General features: G+C 54.6%; 1 protein-coding gene across 1 annotated transcript in view; it reads left to right on the top strand.

Moving 5' to 3' along the window:
* Positions 1 to 19899, top strand: part of FGF18 (fibroblast growth factor 18) — a 32838-nt gene extending 12939 nt beyond the window's left edge. Inside the window, exons 3-5 of the mRNA XM_047842555.1 lie at positions 1300 to 1480; positions 12359 to 12465; positions 18779 to 19899. Of these exons, the coding sequence (XP_047698511.1) occupies positions 1300 to 1480; positions 12359 to 12465; positions 18779 to 19045 (555 nt within the window). The 3' untranslated portion in view covers positions 19046 to 19899. The remainder of the gene's footprint in view (positions 1 to 1299; positions 1481 to 12358; positions 12466 to 18778) is intronic.
* Positions 19900 to 20385: the final 486 nt, after the last annotated feature.

Below are 20385 nucleotides of genomic sequence, written 5' to 3'. Positions count from 1 at the left end.
CAGATAAATAGAAGTTATGTCAGGTTGGTCAGTGTTAGAAAGAAAAAACAAAGCATGATAGAGAGATGGAGAGTGACAGAGGAGTGGGGGCTGCTTCAGAGAAACAGTCAAAGAAGGCCTGTCTCAGGATGTGACACTGAGCAGAGACCCTAATGAAGTAAAGGGGCCAGAATGTATAAATCTGGGAAAGAATATTGAAACCAAGGAAAAAGCATGTGCAAAGGCCCCGAGGCAGGTATATTTTGTGTTTGGAATCCTCAGCAATGTAATAAGGCAGCCAGTGTAACTGGTGGTGAGGGAGTGGTAAAAGATGAAGGCGGGGGGCGGGGTGCTCATCATGAAGGACCTTGAGGCCGTGGTGGGGGCCTTTGTCGAGATGTGATGGAAGTTCTGGAGAGTGTGAAGAGGGAGGATTATACTAAGTGACTGGGTTTGGTGGAAGACAGACTACCAGGGGGCAAGAATGGGAACAGGAGGTGGCGAGGAGGTGGCTGCAAGTTGTCCAGGTGAGAGGCCATGTTCAGGAAGTGAGACTGGAGAGTTATATGTCAGCATAGCCAGAGGCCGCTTCCTGGAGGATGTGGTCAGACATGAACTAAACCTCTGGGGATACGGGGACTTTTGGTGGGAGGTGCAAAATGAAGTCTTCTCCAAGAGCGGCCAGCGGTGGGGGCAGATGCTGGGTGAGTGTGGGTGAGCATGAGGACTCTCTGGACATGGAGAGGAGAGTCCCCGGCTCCTGGGGACGAGTGACAGTGGATTTTGGCCCATTCCTTCCCAGGGTGACTTGGCAGCCTCTGTCCTTCCCTGCCATGCACCCAAACGACAGTGATATGCCCCCCACGCTTCTCCCATCTCCGTGTCCATGTTGGTACTTTATTCCCCACTTGCTCGCTTTATCCTCATGGCCACCCTGGAATGTGGTCGGGGTCGGGGCTCCGCTCTGCTGTTTTACTGGGAAGGAGTCGGTGTGGCCAAGGTCAAATGCTCTATGCTGCTTCCTTTAACTTGGTGCTGTGGTGGAAAGATGGCAAGTGTTGTTGTCCCGTAGACCTAGGCCTGATTCTTAGCTTTGCCACTTCCTGGCTGGGCCCCCTTGGTCAACTTGCCTCACCTCTCCGAGTCTTGGTTGCCTCATCTGTGAAACAGAGGTGGTAACAGGGCAGGTATGAGTCTGGGCCAAGGCCTCATACAGAGCCGGCACACAGGGGCTCTGGCTCTTTGCTGTGAACGCAGCTCCTATCTGCAGGGGACCTAGGACCTCCCAGGTAGATCACTGATGCCCCTTTCCCTGCCCAGGTGCTGGCGGCCGAGGAGAACGTGGACTTCCGCATCCACGTGGAGAACCAGACGCGGGCTCGGGACGATGTGAGCCGTAAGCAGCTGCGGCTGTACCAGCTCTACAGCCGGACCAGCGGGAAGCACATCCAGGTCCTGGGCCGCAGGATCAGTGCCCGCGGCGAGGACGGGGACAAGTATGGTAGGTGCCGGCCCCGCCCCCCTAACTGGGCCCCTCTGAGACCTCAGGTTCAGATCCCAGCTCTGCCGCGTCCCGGCTGTGTATCTTGCACCTGGCACCGAGCCTTTCTGGCCTTCAGGTTCCTCATCTGTAAAATGGAGCTGCAGTAAGTAGTGTATCCCCTGAGAGCCTTTGTGGGGCACTAACTGAAGCTGTGAATCAAAAGTGCTTTTGCCGGCAAATGCCAGTGGTCGTGGGTAGCTGCTCCCCATGGCCTTGCTTCACCAGCCCCAGGTTCAGGTGCTTGGAGAGCGGGGAGTCTCTAGGGAATGTTATTTGGGTGCTGCCGGTGGTGCTGGAAATCGGCCTGGGGTGAGGGTGGGTAGCTCCTGTGTGCAAATGGGTGCGTGTTCTGCGAGCTTGAGCTTGAACACCTGTGAGGAATGGGAGCGCTTGCTCTTAGCACCTTGGGCTATGGTCCCTTTGACCTGCCCTTGACCCCGGAACTGTCCAGCCCTCCTCTGAGATGTTTGGGAACCATCACTCGCCTCATGCTGCCTCTGCAAGGGGGCTGGGAGGAATGAAACACCCTAACCCCCTTCCCTCCCCAGGCCCCCTGCCCACAAAGACCCTCAGCAGTAAGAGAAACAGGACTCCAATTTCCTAGAGCTTGGAGTGGATCTTGGGAGAGGCACTGAGCAATTACTGACCTTGCCCCATGGGTTCTTGCCTTCTTAGGCCAGGATTTGGGTGGGAGGTGTCCTGGGCCCCGGCCTTGGGCAGGGGAGCCGGGGCTGTGGGTGGCCAAGGCATGGGGCTGGGACCGGGGTCCTGTGTATGCACTGTGGGACTGCCAGCCTAGGCTTTTCTGGGATGATGCCCCGCCTGCCCGCCGGCCCCTGCCCATTGCAGTCAAGACGTGACAACAAGACAAATAATTTCTTGGACCTTTTATCTTGGACACCATTTATTTTCCCTCCGCCCCAGGGCAGGACTGACCTCATGGTAGGGCCCAAGTGCGGCAGCTGCACCGTCACTGGGGGCTGGGGCCGGCAAGGCCGGGCAGGGCTGGGCCGGGCTGGGCTCCCCGTCTCCAGGCCAGCTGCCTCCCTTCTCCCTGTGCCATCACTCTTTACTGCCTCCGTTCCCCTCCCTCCCTCCCTCTTTCCCCTTCTTCCTTTCTCAGTCTTGCTGCTGCTGCTGCTGCTTTCAACCGGCCCCTCTCTCTGAGTCCTTCTCCTATCCTTCTGGGTACTCATCCCTTCCCCTCTTTGTTTCTGTCCACCTCTTCCCCCCACCTCCCCACCATCTCTGCCCTCCCTGCCTCCCTCCCTCAGACCACAGCTCTCCAGTCCCTCCGCCCCACCTCTCTCAGGTCCTCTGCTGGCTGCCTCTCAGGGGCCTCTGTCTCTCTGTGCCCCCTGCTGTGCTGGGCAGACCCAGGTGGTGGTTTTCCCTGGGATCTGCTGTCCTCTTGCTGCCAGGGAAGGGGCAGCTGGCCGGCCGGGCGGGAGGAGGGTGCCCTCCTGGGGAGTCCCCGGAGCTCTCACTGGCCCCTCCAGGCTGGGAAGAGTAGAGGGGGGTCAGACTCTGGTCTGAGCCATCTGTCCACGCCCTGAGACAGGAGGTAGGAGCTCTGGAGGGAGAGGAGCCCAGAAATGGCCACCCCCTCACTCCAGAAGTTACTTGCCTCTCGCTTCCTCTGCCTCAGCCAGAGACTTAGGGGATCTCACCTGCTGCGTGACATCAGGCAAGCCCTTCGCCTCCTCTGGGCCTCAGTTTCCCATCTGTACAATACAAGGGTTGGACCAGAGCAGTGCTTCTTAAACATGAACATGCCTGTGAATCACTCAGGGACCTTGTTAAATGCTGATATTGATTTGGTGGGTCCGGAGTGGGGCCTGAGCGCTGCATTTCTAACCTGCGCCCAGGTGGTGTGCAGGGACCACACTTTGAGTATCCAGGAACTAGCCCGTTTTGGCTTCTCCAGCTCCACAAATCCCAGATTTAATCACCCTCTCTCAAGGAATATGTTTATCACTCCTCCACCCCCCCTGACACCCAGGGCAGCGTGGGGCTCTGCTGACTGCGGAGGCTGCTTCATTTAAGTGTCGCATTAGAAACGCAGATGAGGCGAAGGGACCCCATCTGTGAGCCCTGGGAGAGGAAGTGAGACAATGGAGCCAATTGAGGCTTCCAATCTAGATAATCAATACAAATATTATTGGGAGGGTGATTTATGTGGCCAAGCCAGCCTGGAGGATGGGGCTGTGTTAGGGGCCTGCCCTGCCTGTGGGGGGATGGGCAGCCAGTAGCCCCCAGCCAGGCCGGTGGGGGGGGGGGCCTCCCCGGACAGTCCGAGAGCCTGCTCCCTCCTTCTCGGGACTCTGTGCAGCTGAAAGAATGATGCAGCCCACGGCTTCCATCTACGTGCAATTATAATGCAGTCGGGGACTTGCGGCAAACACCAAGTATAAACAGAATCCCCATGAACACATGGAGTCTGGAACCCCGACAGACACTCATGGCCTCAGATTCAGTGGCGTCCAGAGGTGTTAGACTCTGGGCAGGCCCAGGGCACAGGCCCACCTTAGTCTGGGTGCCCTGCCCAGGAGCTGTCCCCATGAGCAGTCTTTGGTGAAATCTGCATGGAGGGGAGCACACCCCCACACCATACTGCTCTACAAGAGGGTCTCCCCATGACTCCCTAAAGCTTTCCCAGAGCACCTGAGGGCCCTGCGGGTGGGCCAGGCTCTGTCCAAGAATGGGAGCCAGGAAGTTGGAGGTTTAAGTCGTGGGACACCTGGCAGGCCGGTGGCTCAGGACCTGGTCACCCTGCCCACCTAGGGTTCTTACAGCAGCCTCTCCCCTTCCGCCTCTTGGTCCTGGCCCCCTCTGCCTTGTAGGCAGTCACCATGTTGAAGAAACAGCACCAGACCATGCAGGACACCTGGGTTTTGTTGCAGCCGTGCCACCGAGCAGCCCGCGGAGCTTGGGGCAAGCTTGTCTGGCTCCGGGCTCCACTTCTTCCTGTGCCAAGTGAGGGTGAGAAAGCCACACTCCACCTGCCTCTGGGATGGATGCACTTAAGCCCCAGGTGTGGAGGCATTAGATCCTCTTGGCCATGGGAAGCAGGGCTGACAGTGACAGAACTGGCGTTTTAGAAGGGGAGGGCTGGGACCAACTGAGTCTGTGCTCAGGGAGCAGGGAGGGACCCTGGCACCGGGGGTGGTGGCGTGGAGGTGACTCTGCTTTGATATGCACCCTATGATTGGATATTCCCGCCGGTTTTCATTTGAAAAAACGGTTTTTCTACTTGGGGAAAAAAAAAAAATGGTAAGCACAAACCCAACATGTTGCAGAAGGCCAGGCTCCCAGGACTGACTGTGCTCGGAACAGCCCCTGGCAGGCCACTGGAGGGACTGTGTTAGCCAGGAAGGTGATCTTTGGAGGAGTCGAGCAGGTAGACTCTGGAGTTGGACAAGATTTGAGTCTAGCTCCCCACTTGCGAGCTCAAGACCTAGGATCTGAGTTAGCCTTTCTGGTCCTGTTTGCTCTTCTGTGAAATGGGGTGATGGGAAAGAGAGCATATCTAATGCTCAAAGATTGTATGATTATTAAAGCAAAAATATAAGTAATAACTGCTTGAACTCGGTGCTGTTGTATGGAGGTGGGGGTGCCATCCTGGGCTCTGGTGGAGGTTCCCCTCTCAGGAACTGATTCCTGGGGCTTCCAGAAAGAACCTTGTCTCTCTCACTCATCAGTGGGGCCCTGGCAGGTCAGCTGCAGGCTTAAGAGGCTTCTTCAGCACAATTCCAGGCAGCGGGACTGCCTGTTCGGGCTGCTGTCTGGCCAGAGGAGGAAGGGTCTTTGGACCTTCTTGTTGGGTGTGGTCTGCTCTTTTCTTAGTTTGAACTGGGGTCCCTCACTCACTCGGCACAGAATTACTGAGCCCTGGGGACCCGGTGGTAAGACACACCTGGTGCCAGCCTTCAAGCTGCTCCCAGGCCAGAGACCGTGCTCCCTCTCAGCAGTTGACTCTGAGTAGGAAGAGTCTAGTTCTCTAACCTCCAAGTGTGACCTTGGGTCCTCCTCATTCCCTCCCTGAGCCTGGGCTTCTTCACCATGAATGGGGGCTGGGTGTGGGGGGGGGTGGAGTTAGCAGTCCGATGGCTTCCTCGAGAGCTCAGGCATGGAACAGTCTGTGACTCCAGCTGTGGTATTGCTGTGCGGGATGATGAGGACTCAGCCTGTCCCGGCATAGGCCTGCTGAGCTGGGCCAGCTTCCTGCGTCCCTTGCTCAGCCTTGCCCCTCTGAGAACGTGAGCCCCTTGGAAATAGTGACCCTTCTGCATGTCCCCATGTCCAGTACAAGGCTTGGCAGAAAGCAGGTCCCCACTTAAAGGTTGCTGGATGAACGTATAAAGTAATTGTGGGGCGACTCAAGGCATAATCGGGGACTGACTTGTGTGGCTCACATCGAAAGACATGTGGGGTGTTCCAGGGCTTTTGCTGAGCAGATGACAAGAGTCGGGGTGAGGTGGGGTCCTCTGGTCTGCATTTCCTTCGCTCTGGCATCTGCTGGAGGGCTGTGGTGGAGAAACGAGCAGCAGGGACCCCCTACTCTCTGAGTCTGACGCCCATAGCCCCTTCTCCACATAGCAGTCTGAGATGTGAGAGTGTGTCACAGCATTGTCAAAGGCGCTTGTCTTACTGAGATTAAAATCCCAGTTCTTGGGTCAGCAGGAAAGCGCGGAATGGCCTGGCTCCTGGCTACCACTCAAGCCGTGGCTGCACTGCCCCTTCCTTGCCCACACAGCTCCGGCCCCAGCCCCTCCCTGCCATCCCCGGACCATGCCAAGCATGTTCCCGGCTAAGGCCCTTTGCATTTGCTGTTCTCTTGACCTGACGAGGCTTTTCTCCCAGACACCCTCATGGCTTGCTCCCTGACTTCACTCAGGCTTCTGTTCAATTTTCTCCTTATCAGAGACTTCCCATCTCTGTCTCCTCCTGGGCATATTTTTGTTCCTAGCACTTATTGCTACTAGATATTCTATTATGTATTTAGCTATTTGCTCTCTGTCTCTCCTGTTACAATGCAAGCTCCTTGAGATAGGAGGCTTTTGTCTATTTTGTCTGCTGCTGTATCACCATGCACAGAGCCAACCACAAGCAGGTGCTCAGTAGACACTTGAGCCCAGTGAATGCATGGACGAGCCATGTGTGCATCTGGGAGTGCTCCCCCTGGGGCAGGTGCCTGACACAGAGCTCAGGCACTCAGAAGATACTTGGCAAATTAGTGCTCCCTGCCTCTCCTCTGCTGTCCTCTCGTCCTCCCTCCCATCCTTCCAGCCTGCCAGCTCTGTGTCGTGCGGTGGGGATACAGCGAGCCACAGACCTGGCTTCCCCTAGGGCTTTTGCAGCTGGGAAGGGGCATTAAAACCCCTGCCCTTTGAGCTCATGTCCCATAACTTCTGTCCCCAGTGAGGAGTGATCCCCCACACCTCGCTGACTCTGCAGCTGAAATGACCATACTAGAGCTATGGCTGGGATTAAATATAGCTCCTGATCAATCCTATTGATTTTTTTTCCCTGTTCCTTTCCAGCAAGCCCACATGGCCTGCAAACCTCCTTGGGGGACTTTAGGAGAAGGGGACTTTGGGAGAAAGGCTCTGTGTGTGTGTGTGTGTGTGTGTGTGTGTGTGTGTAGACAGTGATGTGGAGACATCTCCAGAAAGCATCTTTCTCCCCACCCCTTCCTGTTGACCTGGTCCACCTTCAGAAGGGAGGAAGGGAAGACTGATTTGCTATGACCTCCCAGTGCCTTTTGTGGCAAGGACATTTCCTCTCTGGAGGACACCTGGACAGTGGCCAGCATGCAGTCAGCACTGGAACCGTAGTGGTGAGCCAGCTGCTGGTCACCTCATGCAAGGTCCAGGTGGCTCCTGGCTCCCGTACTGCTCTTGCAGGTCTTGGGGGGTTTTAGCCTGAGGCTGGGGAAAAAGAAATCCCCATTCTCCAGCTTTGTTCTCTCGGGTTTCCTCTCTTTGGTTCCTGTCTCCTGTGTCTCTCTTTGTACTGTGTTTCTCTCTGGTTTCTGGCTGCCTCTCTGTGTCTTTCCCTGCTGTTTCCTACCCTTCAAGCCAAAAGTCTTCCAAGTGAGGCCCTGGATCACATGTTGGGAGGCCCCGCTAGGGAATCACACTGGAATCAATCAATCAGTCAGTCAACGTCACTTCCCTTTTCTCCACCACGGCTGGTCTGCGTGATGTCTGTCGCATTCTGCCTACCTCTAAATCTCTCGTCTGCCTCAGACTACCTCTGGAGTGACTCTGCCAGTGTCATGGGCGTTTTTTTATAGAAAGGGTTCTGTGGGCATCTCTACCTATAGCCTTCTGCCTCAAGAAAGTGAGGTCAAAGCAAAGAGCTTCCCTGGCTTGGTTTACTCACCCACTGCCCCAGGAAAGGAACGGCTGCAGAGGAAGGGTAAAGCGAGGGGTGGACAGGGCGAGACCAAGTCTTGTGAGTTAGCCTGCCTGGGTTGTACCTCCGTCGCTGTGTCACCTTGGCACTCAGTTTTCTCACCTGTAATATGGGGATGAGGATAACAGTTCTAACCTCGGGAGATTATTGTAAGGATGTTGTAAGTGACAGGATGCATAGAGGGGAGTTAGAACAGTGGCCATGACATTATCAGCTCCAAATAAATGTTAGTTACTGATACTTTCTAGAAGGGCGGAACTGAAAGCCAGTGACTCGGAGGTCACTAGGCCTGGCCCAGAGACGAAGAGGGTTTTTCCCTTTGTCACACAGCGGGTCTCTGAGCCTGGGGACGGGTGGGTGGGAGCTCCGGGTTCTAGCGAGAGCAGGAGTAGCACTGGAGGATACCAGTGGGGAGCAGCATGGCCAAGGGTGTTGACTGTGGTGTCACACTGGCTCCCAGCATCTGCCCCGCTTTGACCAGCTGTGTGCCTTTGGGCAAGTCCCTTCACCTCCCTTCACCTTGCTTTCTTTAACCCTTAAATAGTATTACTCATATCTACTTCACAAAGCCATTTATGCATTTACTAAAATTTACTCGTTGGTCATTTACTACAGGCCAAGTTTGGGCTAGGGGCTAGAAATCACAGTGGTGAATAAGACAGATAAGCCCTTGCTCTGGTGGAGCTTACCTTCCGGTAAATAGAGACAGACAATTGTCTTAGCAACTAAGACAATTTGGAGAAGAGCTCTAAGGAAAATGGAGCTGGGGAGGGGGGGGGTGGGTGGGTGGGTAGAGCTGGACTGGGGAGGGTGGTATGACATTGGACCGTGTGGCCAGGAAAGGCGTCTCTCAGGGGATGACATTTGAGTGGCAACCTAAGAGAAGAGAAGCTGCTGTGGGAAGATCCAGGTAGAGGGACCAGCAAGTGTAAAGGCCCTGAGGTGGGAGTGTGCTTGGTATGTCAGAGAGGAATAGCAAGGAGGCTTGCTGACTGGAGGGCTGTGAGTGAGGTTGGGATGTAGGAATGGTCAGCAGGGGCCAGAGCATGTGTCCCATATGGGTCCCCATGAAGAGGCTGGATTTTCAGCGAGTTGGAGATCACTTAGGAGGCCTCTAGCAGGGACGAGAGAGAATTAATTTTATATTTTTAAAGGATCTCTCTGGCAGAGGGAGGAGGCTGTTGAGTTGTGCAGTCTGGAAGGGATGCCTGGAGAGGAGGTCTGATGAGTGGAGCCAGATAAAGTTCCAGACTCCTCCTGCCTGGCCTGGTACAGGCCTCAAGAATGGAACTGAGCCCAGAAGAAGTCTTTAGCTCCTGAGAGCTGCATGTTGGGGGCTTGGGTCATGAGAAGGGGGAGTGTGATGCTGAGGACGAGGTAGGCTCCAGAGCAAACCTGGCCTGGGTGGGTGGGGTCTCTCTCTCCATCTGTCTCTCTTTCTCTCTCTCTTTCTGAGAATTGCTGCCGCTATTACTCCCCACAGACTTTACATAATTCTGGCCCAGCTCCCTCCTCATTATGTCATGCGCTGAGTGGAGTCTAGGTCACTGCAAGGCTTGCTGTGGTCGGGGAGAACAGACTGCTGGCTCCCTGGCATGGCATCTGGAGCAGACCTTCCCCAGGCTGGGGTGGGGGTAGCGAGGTTTGTGGGGGTGGAGGTGCAGCCCAGCTCCAGCCCTAGGCCTTTGGGACAGCTCAGGCAAAGGCCAGGGCTTCCTGTGCTGGGCTGTGGCTTATGAGCACTGGGGGTTGGGGGCAGGGAACTACATCTCCCCAGAGTTAGGGGCCCTCCCCTGGAGCCCAGGCCCCATCAGAAAGTCAGGTAGACCTGCTGAGTTGCTCCTTTGAACCTCAGTTTCCTAAACTGTAAAATGGGGACAGAGACACCCCAGCTCGTGGTGATGTGTGACTTCAGTGGGCTCACGTGGGAGCAAGAACGGTAGGAAATGTTCTGAGGACAGAAGTCTAGGCACATGTGGGGAGACGGGCAGACAGAGAGGTCTGGGGTTGCCTTGGGGTTGCCTGGGCTGCGGTCCTGGGGCCTAATCCCCTTCCTACATGCTGCCTCCCATGTCTACCCCTCTTCAAGGCTCTGCCCCAATCCCGGAGAGAATCAGAATAGGCTTGACCCCACCCCCCCACCCCCCACCTTGCACAGGTAAGGAGACTGAGGCTCAGAGGGGGCTGTGACTTACTCAGGGTCACACAGCCCAGCATGGCAATGATCAGACCCCATAAGTCCCAGCCCAAGGCATTTCCTGATGCACTCACTTCTCAGTGTGAGATGCCTGCTACCCTGGAGGATGCTGAAGAAGTTCAGGTCAGAGGGCATGCCTGGGGAGGCAAGTCTGGCTCTATTCTGCCCTTTTACACACATCTGATTTTTTCCCACTATGGTGCACGCGCATGTGTTTGTGTGTGTGTGTGTGTGTGTGTGTGTGTGTGTGTGTGTGTGTGTGTGTTAGGGGAAAACAGTTTTGTTTTGCAGTTATTAAGAAATTTAAACAATAGTTACTTGCCTTACCTGGCTTCTGAGTACAAGGGACTAGGCCCTTTCTGCCTTCATGTTGTGGAATCTTCACAATAACTTTTGAAGATTAGGGTTGTTATACCCATTTTACAGATGAGAAAACTGAGGCCCGGGGTCATACAGTTGGCAAGTGGGGCCAGGGATTTATACCCAGCTCTGTCCATTCCAAAGCTCTCGCCTTTCCCTTAACATGTGCTGGCTTCTTTAGAAGCTCCTGGGATTGGAGACCCTCTTGAACCCCCACAACCTCCATCCTGTGTGGGGCAGATGCAGAAAGCAGGCCTCGGGCTGCTCTGATGTTTGACCCTGGGTTCCCAGGGAGAGTTATAGGGAGTTTGAATTAAAGGGGAGCAGGGAGGATGCAGGGCTCATAACCCCCTATCTCACTGTTGCTTAATGTTCTCCATTCAGTGTTTACTAGGGATGGGGGAAGGTGGAGAGAAGAATGTGCCTCCCGCTCCCTCCCTGTTTCTAGAATTACTGAATTCTTGTTAGATCTTTAAATTTTATGTAAATTCTTCTTATTTTCCTTGGAAAGGTGGGGTATCATATTTTAATTAGTAGTGGTGTCAAAGGAGGGCTAGATTAATTATTGGAAATCCTGAGTTCCAGATGGTTTTAATTTTCACAGCAGGGCACCAGGGTATATATTTTTAAATTTTTTTATTAAAATCATACCTAGTGTATTTTAGGGGCACTGAGGTACACTCTTTGTGGCTCCAAAGATGCCGTATTTAGGGCTATGATTTTTGTTATGGAGAAGCAAGTCCCTTGTCACTGAAATTAAAAGTTTGCGGGTGAGGGAGGGGCAGGTGCTGGGAAGCAAAGGCTCAGAGATGGGAGGGTGAGAATTGAGGGGGGGGGGGTCATAGGCAAAGAAGGCAGCAGTGGGAGGAGATGCTAGGGAGGGAATCAGGCACAAGAATTCGAGTCCAGAGAGGAGAGAGAGCTCAGAGAGGGTACATGGCCTACCAAAGTCACACAGCAACTTTTTGGTGAGAGAATATGAATTGACAAAGGGACAGAGAGGGGTCTGGACACAGCTTGCCTATTCAAGGGACAGTCACCCTTTGATCATTTGATGTTCTTTCTCAGTCAGGGCTTGGGGCATTAGCTCTGGACACCCCTCTCCTGAGGGAGGCTCTGTGGAGAATGGATGGTTTAGTGTGGGGTCTCCTACTCCAGATCAGGGGATAGATACTGGGTCCTGATTGGGACTTCTGGGCTCCTGGAAGTTAGCCACCTTTCAGCCTTGGTGGCCTTGACTAAAGAAAGTAGAATATCCTGAAGAGAGCCTTCATTTCCCAGGGGCCTTGAACCTCCCCTGCCTGGACCTTCCCCACTTCAAGTGGCAAAAGTGTGGAGTGGGAAGGGGACACTAGCAGGGGTTCTAGATGTTTGCCCTGGGGGAAGGGGCCTTTGACCTAAATTTCAGGGGAGGTAGCTTGATGTCCCCCAAGGCAGTGTGCGTGAGTACCCATACAAACTCGCGTGCGTTTGTCTGTCCCCTTGTTCCAGAGACTGCTGTTCATGTTATTCATGGTTATTCATGTGGCTGTCTGTCTTGTTTTGGGGAACAGAGGTGAGGGGCTGGTGAGGGTGGGTGATGAGGGGAGAAGGGCACACTGGTGTTTAGCCGCAAGGGGCAGAACAACCCTCCAGCTGGAGCCATCTAGGTGCCGAGTGGCGAGTGGCGTCGAGAGAGGCTGGGGGTAGAGAACAAATGATGGACAGTCTCATGTGTCCAAGGGGCAGGGTGCTCCAATGAGACCTGTTAGATGCCTCCCTCATGCCTGATGTGGGAGCAGTGAGGGTCCAGGGACAGGGTCAGGGATCTTTGCCCCTGGTAAAAAAAATGTGTCTTGTTCTCCTTCTGCCTTTCGAAGCCCAGCTCCTAGTGGAGACAGACACCTTCGGTAGTCAAGTCCGGATCAAGGGCAAGGAGACGGAATTCTACCTGTGTATGAACCGGAAAGGCAAGCTCGTGGGGAAGGTGAGTGATGGTCTGGGATTCCCTGGGTGTTATCTCCCTGGCATCCCTGGGTAGCTGGCACGGGGTGCTGGGGACCCTGTCAGCCCCAAAGGGAAAACGGCGGGGGTGGGGGGGAATATGTGTGTGTATGAGATTCCAGCTGTACCCTCTTCCTTTAGCCCCTTCTCTGCCACCGTATCATAGCCTACCAGGCAAAGGTACCCACGGCTATGACTTTGGGGAGCACGTAGGGTCCTGATCCCTCCTGCTGGGTGTAGACTTCGAGGGGTTTTGGGGGCTCCCTGACTACATGCACCTGCTGTCTAGGAACAGGGATGCGGCTGGCCTTCCCTTCCCTTCCCTTCCCTTCCCTTCCCTTCCCTTCCCTCCCCTCCCCTCCCCTCCCCTCCCCTCCCCTCCCCTCCCCTCCCCTTCCTATTCCTTTTCTCTTTTCTTTCCTCTTTCCCCAATTCCTGTAATAACACATAGTTTCGTTTCCCTGAGACCTCCAACTCTTCCCCTCTTCCCCTTCTTCCCCTCCTCCACACCCTAGTGGCTGGGGAGAGTGTCACAGGCCAGAGTATTGTTGCTTATTATTTGTTAATAATAACAGGACCAAAAGCTTCTGTTAATTGAGCACCTACTTTCTGCCAGGCACTGTGCAAAAAATACTCCCAAATAATCCCACGAGGGCCGTACCACTACCATCCTCACTTCGCAGATGAGAAAGCTGAGGCTTGGCCCCCGCCCAGGCACTTGTCCCGGGTCCCACACTACAGCTGGGCGGGGATTCAAAGCCCAGCTTGGAAGGCAGAGGTTCCAGCCGCACTGCCCACACCGACTGAAGCCGCTCGCTCACCGAGCACAATAATAGTAATCGGCCGAGCGCGGCCCGGGGACGCCCAGGAGTGGTTTTAATTAGTGATTCACTTTCCGCGTCCCGGGGCGGCCGGCCGGCCGACCGGCCGGCGAGGGGATCGGGGCAGGGGCGGGCCGGGCGCCGGGTCCCCTGGCCTGGCCGTGCGTTTCCTGTGGCGGCGCTGCCCAGCCCCGCGTCAGGCGCTTTGTTCTCCTGCCCGCCCGGGCCGCCTACCAGGCCCAACCTGCCCGCGGCTGGACGCTCGGCTTCCTTTGCTCGCGGCTTCCAGGAGGGGCGCGCGGCAGCCCGCCGTGCCCGGTGCCCGCGCCCCCGCCCCCCCCCCCCCCCCCCATCCCGTCTGCGCGCTTCCCGGCAGCTTGACCCCAGGAGGGCCGTGCTGGGGTCAAAAGAGCAGCCCCGCTCCCCGCCGCCGGCCGCCCACCGCCCGCCTGCCCGCCCGCCGGCTGGCCGCTGAGTCACCGCTTCCACAGGAGCCGGCTCCGATTTCCTGCCCCCTCGCCCTCTCTCCCGTCATTAATATTGGGGACGGTTCAGCTGGCGCTGGCTCTGCCGGCTCGGCGCAGCCCAGGGAGGGACCCCTCCTTCCCGCCCCCCGCCTCGCGGCAGCTCCCCCATCCCTGTACAGGCGTCCGTCTTCTGGGCTGGCCCCGAGGATGCCCCCCAAATCCACCTGCCCCAGGATGGCCCTGGGCAGGCCCCCTGTTGGCCTCTGCCTAGCTCAGCTCCCCTTACTGCCTCTCGCCCCCGGGGCAAAAAGCCACAGGCTCTTGGGGTGCTGTTCCATCACAGCCTCCTAGGCAGTCAGGGGCCAAGGTCCTGGGGTTACCCCTCCGTCCTTCACTGCTGCCACTGCCTCTGTTCTGACCTCATACTTTGCCCCAGCTGCCCTAGGGCTGCTAGCCTCAGGCTTTTGCCTTTGCTCACTAACCACCGTCAGCTTTCTAAAGCACACCCCCTGTCCTCCACCCCAACTCCTGTCAAAACCCATCCCTGGGTCCGCACCATCTACCATCTACCAGAGAAAGGCCACACTCTCTGGGGAGACACACAGACACACAAGGCCCTGGGAGGGGCGGTCTCCCTGGCCTCACAGCCCTGCCACCCATCCTCACATTCTTAAGCCATAGACACATAACACTGCGAACTGCCACCCCCCTGGACGGGACCTTCCGGCTGTGTACAAGCCATTCCCTCTGCCCAGGTTGCCCTTCCCTCTGTCTATCTGCCGAGTCCTGCTCCGCCTTCCACAGCTTCTTGCTTCCCTGACCCCTCGTACAGCACACCCACCCTGGAGCCCACAATCCCTCACACAGTCCTCTGTCACCTATTGCTAACCTGAGTTGTCACGTTTGTCTGTGTGCCTACGCCTCCCAGTTAGATTGAGAGCTCACCGAGGGCTGATTCTGGGTTCAGCCATCCATGCTCTGTGTACCTGGCCTCTCAGAAGCACCCACCAAAGAAGTAGAAAAATAGTTCATGCTTTCCAAGGTTGGTCTTAACCTACCGCCAGAATTATTCACATCAGGCCGGGGAGTCAAGTGCCTTAACTGCTGAGCCTCAGTGTTCTCCTCTGTAAAATGGCAGTGATCATGCTGGCATTTACTGGCACTTGTTAAATATTCCTTCTCTTTCCCTTTGAAGCCAGGCCATGACGTTACTCCCTCACCTGTGGGAAGGAGGACCTTTGTGGCCTCAGCTTAGGCTCTGGCTCCTTTGGAGTGGCCTAACAGGATAGCTTTCTTGGGTGGTCTTGGCCGTGGGTGCCAACCTTGCACGTCTTTGGCCCTGGTAGGGCACGTGCGTTGAGCCCCCAACAGAGACCATTCAGATGTTCTGGGCCCCGGCTGTAGCTTCTCTGTTGTAACAATCACACACCAAGGCTCTGCGCTGAGCCCCTGCGTGCTCAGGCAGACCCTTTTCTTCTTGTCACCTTTCTGGATCCCACAACCATCCCACTCCTGGGAAGGAGTACACCCTTTCATTCCATAAACAGTTGCTAAGTATGAAGCACTGTGTGCCAGGCACACACCTCCCCGTCTCTGACTATTCAACCCAATCCCCTGTGTGATCCCTGGTGAACCCTCTTTGGGCTGAGGCAACATACGGCCCCAGACCTCTCAGGGCAGAGGGGTACCCTGCCCACCACCCCATCTTTGTGAGGGCTGTTTCATTTGTAGATGACTGAAACCCAACTCAAAAGGCCTTAAGCAAAAAAGGAATTCTTTTGGCTGACAAAACTTAAAATGTCCAGGGGGTAGTTGTAGCTTCAAGTTAGACTGGATCTAGGGGCCAAATGATGTCATCAGGATTCGGTCTTCAGATCAAATAGAAGGAATGGGACTCCGGTTTGGAAAGGAGGAGGTTGGAGGTAGTGGGCAGGGAGAGATGCTCAAATTCTACTTAATCACCCAGGTCCTGGGATGGGATATTTACTCACTCCGCAAATACTGATGATCTACCTTGCCCGAACCAATTGAGTCAGCATTTTTGGGGGTGAAGCCCAAGCACGGGTTTTTGTTTTTGTGTTTGTTTTTAAAAAAACCTTTGCAGGCAATAAGCAGGACCTTGGAGGTAGTCGGGAGCAGACGTGAGGGTCAAGCCCAGGTGCAGCCTGCCATTTAACTTCATATCTGCTATGTCTGAGTTCATGGGGGGACCTTATGACCGTCACTGGCACCATGGCTCCTCCCAAGGAGCTCCTGAGGTCTCGGGTGCTGGGAATTTGGGCTCTCATAAGTAACCCCAAACCTGTACAAGCACATGTGCTAGCTCCTTGCACATCCGAGACCTTGCTTCATGCTGATGGTGGCTGTGTGGGCCCTGGGGAGGTGAGGTGCCTTGATAGTTGGTGCCCGCTCTTCCATACCCTTTCTCCTCACGGACCTCTCCGGAACTGGACAGAGGAGAAATGAGCTGCAGTGGCAAATGCAGGTTAAAAGCCGGCTGTGCCTCTTACAAGCCCCATGACCTTGGGCAAGCCATTTTACCCTTTTCTTCTCGCGGAGAGAGAGTCTACCTCGGCAAGTCGAGAGGATTAAATGAAATAATGCATGTGGAAATGTCTGGCCTATAATTGACAATCAATAAAAGTTGAAGGAATGAGTGAATGAATGAGGAGGGAGACCAAGTAGGTCCGGCCCTCTGCTCGCTGTGTCCCCTTCTCAGCACATCCCCCAGGAGGGCCTCTCATGGCTCATGACTGACTGTCTCTGGGACATTAGTGAGGGGTCTGGGACGCAAAGGCTACTTTCTTTTAGAGGAAAGCCCTTTGGTGAGTCTATCCCAGAACCCTTCATTCGTTCGACCACAAATGCTCTGGGTGCCCGGACCTGTGCTGAGCCCTGCGGGCAGCTGACAAGTGGTCTTGACCTGCTCAAGCTCTTGGGCTAGTGAGGAGGCAGGCAGATATGGAATTGCTCTGTTGGGGCGCAGGAGGAGGAATGGGTGCCAAGGGAAGAAGATGGAGTACGTGAATCCACTCAAACTGGATGCTTGAATGGAGTCTTAAAGGAAGAAGAGGAAATGCCCAGGGAGATAGAAGGCAGTGAAGGAAAGCTTCCTGGAGGAAGTGGTTACTGAGCCGAACCTTGGAGGACGAAAGCAGTCTTCCAGGCAGTGGCAGGCATTCTGTGATGGGGAAACAGCACGGTAGAGGCTTTGCTCAGTTTGCTGTCACTGTTCCATGGAGACTGGCCAAAGGACCTGGGCCCAGGTTGGATAGGCAGCTTCCAGAATTATCCATGGGGGGCCAAGAGACCACTCCCGTCTACCTTGCACATAAGCCCCACTTCCCTCACAAGAGTTCCTCACTGCCCAGCCCCACCCCGTGCTGCCCGACACGCACTGTCTTCTGGGTCCTACATGTCTTCCGGCCCCACCCCCTGCCCGTTCCGCAGCCTCCTCGAAGGATCTCATCCTCCAGACAATGTTTTCTTACCCTGCCTGTCCCTTTCTGCAAAGTTCAGCACTTTGTCTGCAGGGCCCGAGCCTGCCCTCCACTCAAAGGTGAACGTTCCTGGAAGCTCCAGCCTGTTTTCCACTTCAAACAAAAGGCTGGAACTCGCACCTCAGTCTCCACGCACGGCCAGACCGCTGGGCTTCCAACTTGGCGGGGCATCCGTCCGTAACGAGGAGTGGGCCCGGCCTAAATTTGGAGATGTTAGTTGGAAACTCAAGTGCTGCTAATTCAGGCCTTCCAACTCTGTGCACTTCCCACTCCTCTACATGGACCAGTCCGGCCGTCTCGGGGAGGAGGTTCAAAGCCCTGCCTCCCACCATCCTTTGTCCAGAGCCGATCCAGGGAGGGAGGCCAGAACCATCTGAACCACCTGCTTTTCAGAAATAGTTTAGCAAGTTCCTGCTGTGTATGAGGCTCATTTATAAGCGTCATTCCTCACATTTCTGTGACGCAGGGGTCGCTGTCCCAGTTTGGTAAGATGAGGAATCTGAGGTCTAGAGAGTGGAATTAACTAGCCTGAGGTCACGTGAGGAAGCGTTCGAGTCGATTCAACTTCTGACTCCTTTCCTGGCATCCCTTGTCTCCTGGGCAGTTCACACATCTGCTCGGGAGCCTGCAGTCTCAGAACCAAGGGCATAGGCTTCGGCGTTTGGCCATGTAAAAACTCGTATTTTTGGAGGTCCCCACCCCTCTTCACACCAAACACTTAAAATGCACCATATCCCATATTAAATGGAATTGAAATTTAACTATATGGCAGTGGGGTTGAGTGGCAGTGCAGTAGTTGACTTTATATCGGGTTTTGTGCACATCTGCGGGGACTCTTTCTGTTGCAAGTGACAGAACATAATCTCAACTACTTTAAAGGAAATGAGACATTATTGGCCCACATCACAGTGAGGTAATGAGCTGCAGCTGCTGCTTGGTCCAGAGCCCAAAGGATGTGACCAGAACTTGATTTCTCTCATTCTCTTCGTCTTGGCTTCACTTTCTCTGTGTTGGCTTTGTTGTCAGATGGCGTTTCTCCTCATGGTGGTAAAATGGCTGCCTTTGCTTCAGCCTCACATTTTCCTCATGTTTAAATCAGCCTATGTGTTTGGGGATTGCTTATACAGGGGTCTTTAGGAACATTCTGATTGGATGGCTCATACCACATGCCCAGCTCTGCCCCAGTCACAGGAATGTTTTATTGGCCAGGTCTGGGTCTCATGTACTAGCAGAGTTGAGGTGGGAGCCCTTGGCTCTAGGGTAGAGAGTGGGGAAGGGCTGGATTCCTGAATGACGAGGGAATCTATTACCTAATTGGCTGGCAGGGAAGAAGGCAGGGGCCAACATGACAAGTCCACTCCACAGACTGAGGAAGTGAAGTTGCTCAGGTCAGGCCCTCTCTACGCTATTGCGCCAACCCTCAGTCACCTGTCTGTACCCGGGCCACACAGCCTGCCCCTCACACCCACCCTCCCTGTCTCACCTCCTTCTTCTCTTGCCTCCTCCAGCCCGATGGCACCAGCAAGGAGTGTGTGTTCATTGAGAAGGTCCTGGAGAACAACTACACAGCCCTGATGTCCGCCAAATACTCTGGCTGGTACGTGGGCTTCACCAAGAAGGGGCGGCCACGGAAGGGTCCCAAGACCCGGGAGAACCAGCAGGACGTGCACTTCATGAAGCGCTACCCCAAGGGACAGGCAGAGCTGCAGAAGCCCTTCAAGTACACCACGGTGACCAAGAGGTCCCGGCGGATCCGCCCCACGCACCCAGGCTAGGCTGGCCCCACCGCAGCCCCCCAGGCTGCCCCCAGGCCCACACTCACACTCACAGAGAACTGCATCAGAGGAATATTTTTACATGAAAAATTAGGAAGAAGCTCTATTTTTGTACATTGTGTTTAAAAGAAGACAAAAACTGAACCAAAACTCTTGGGGGGAGGGGGAGCGATAAGGATTTTATTGTTGACTTGAAACCCCCTGTCTATGACAAAAGACTCACGAGAAGGGACTGTTGTCAACGCACAGGTGCTTGTCTCTCTCTAGGAACCGACAACTCTAAACTTGTCCCCAGAGGAGGATTTGAATGAGGAAAACGACACTCTGAGAAACCAAAGTCCTTTTTCCCAAAGGTTCTGAAAGCAAAGAACAAAACAAAAACAAAAACAAAAACAAAAACAAAACAAAACAAAAAAAAAAAAGAAAAAAAGAAAAAAAGAGAAAAACAAAGAGAAAGTAGTACCCACCCCCAAACTCCCCTTCTTCTCCAATCCCCCGTCCCTGTCCCAATCTCCAACAAAAATCGCTCTCTGGTTTGCAGTCATTTATTTATTGTCCGCTGCAAGCTGTCCCGAGACACCGCGCAGGGAAGGCGTGCCCCTCGGGAATTCTCGGCGCCTCGACCTCCGACCTCCGACGACAGACGGCCTCGTCCAATCAAGTGACCCTGCATTGCTCGCAGTTCTGGAGGATGCTGCTATCGACCTTCCGTGACTCACGTGACCTAGTACACCAATGATAAGGGAATATTTTAAAACCAGCTATATTATATATATTATATATATATAAGCTATTTATTTCACCTCTCTGTATATTGCAGTTTCATGAACCAAGTATTACTGCCTCAACAATTAAAAACAATCGACAAATTATTTAAAAAACCATGAGGTGAGTGGTGGCAGGCGGGGAGAGGGGAGGCGTGCAGAGCTCAGGCAGGGTGGCCTGTTTGTGTTTCATTCTTCTTGGTCTTTGCGCTGAGAGCTGGGGCCTCACTCATTCATTCATTCACTGATTCACTCCCTGCCCCCCCCCCCGCCCCCACCCCACCAACTCCCCTCTGCTTCCACCCCACCGTGCTCCCATGCACTGTTCTAGGCCCTGGGAATGCAGCCTTAGACAAAGAGATCTTTACTTCTGGAAATCCTTGCCTTCAGAGAGATTACATTCCAAGGAGTCACCAGTCATAGGGTCACATACATTTGCTTGGCACCTCCTGTGTTATTCTGTGTACTGGGCATGTATCAAAGAACATACCAGAAAAATTCCAGCCTGCAGGGAACGTCACGTATTCACCGATTCATTGCTTCATTCATTCATTTATTGATGGAACCACTTATTCA

This window comes from Prionailurus viverrinus, chromosome A1, assembly GCF_022837055.1.
Source record: "Prionailurus viverrinus isolate Anna chromosome A1, UM_Priviv_1.0, whole genome shotgun sequence".
Classification (NCBI taxonomy): domain Eukaryota; kingdom Metazoa; phylum Chordata; class Mammalia; order Carnivora; family Felidae; genus Prionailurus; species Prionailurus viverrinus.
The sequence above is the reverse complement of the archived record's forward strand: the minus strand, read 5'-3'. Positions and strand labels throughout refer to the sequence as shown.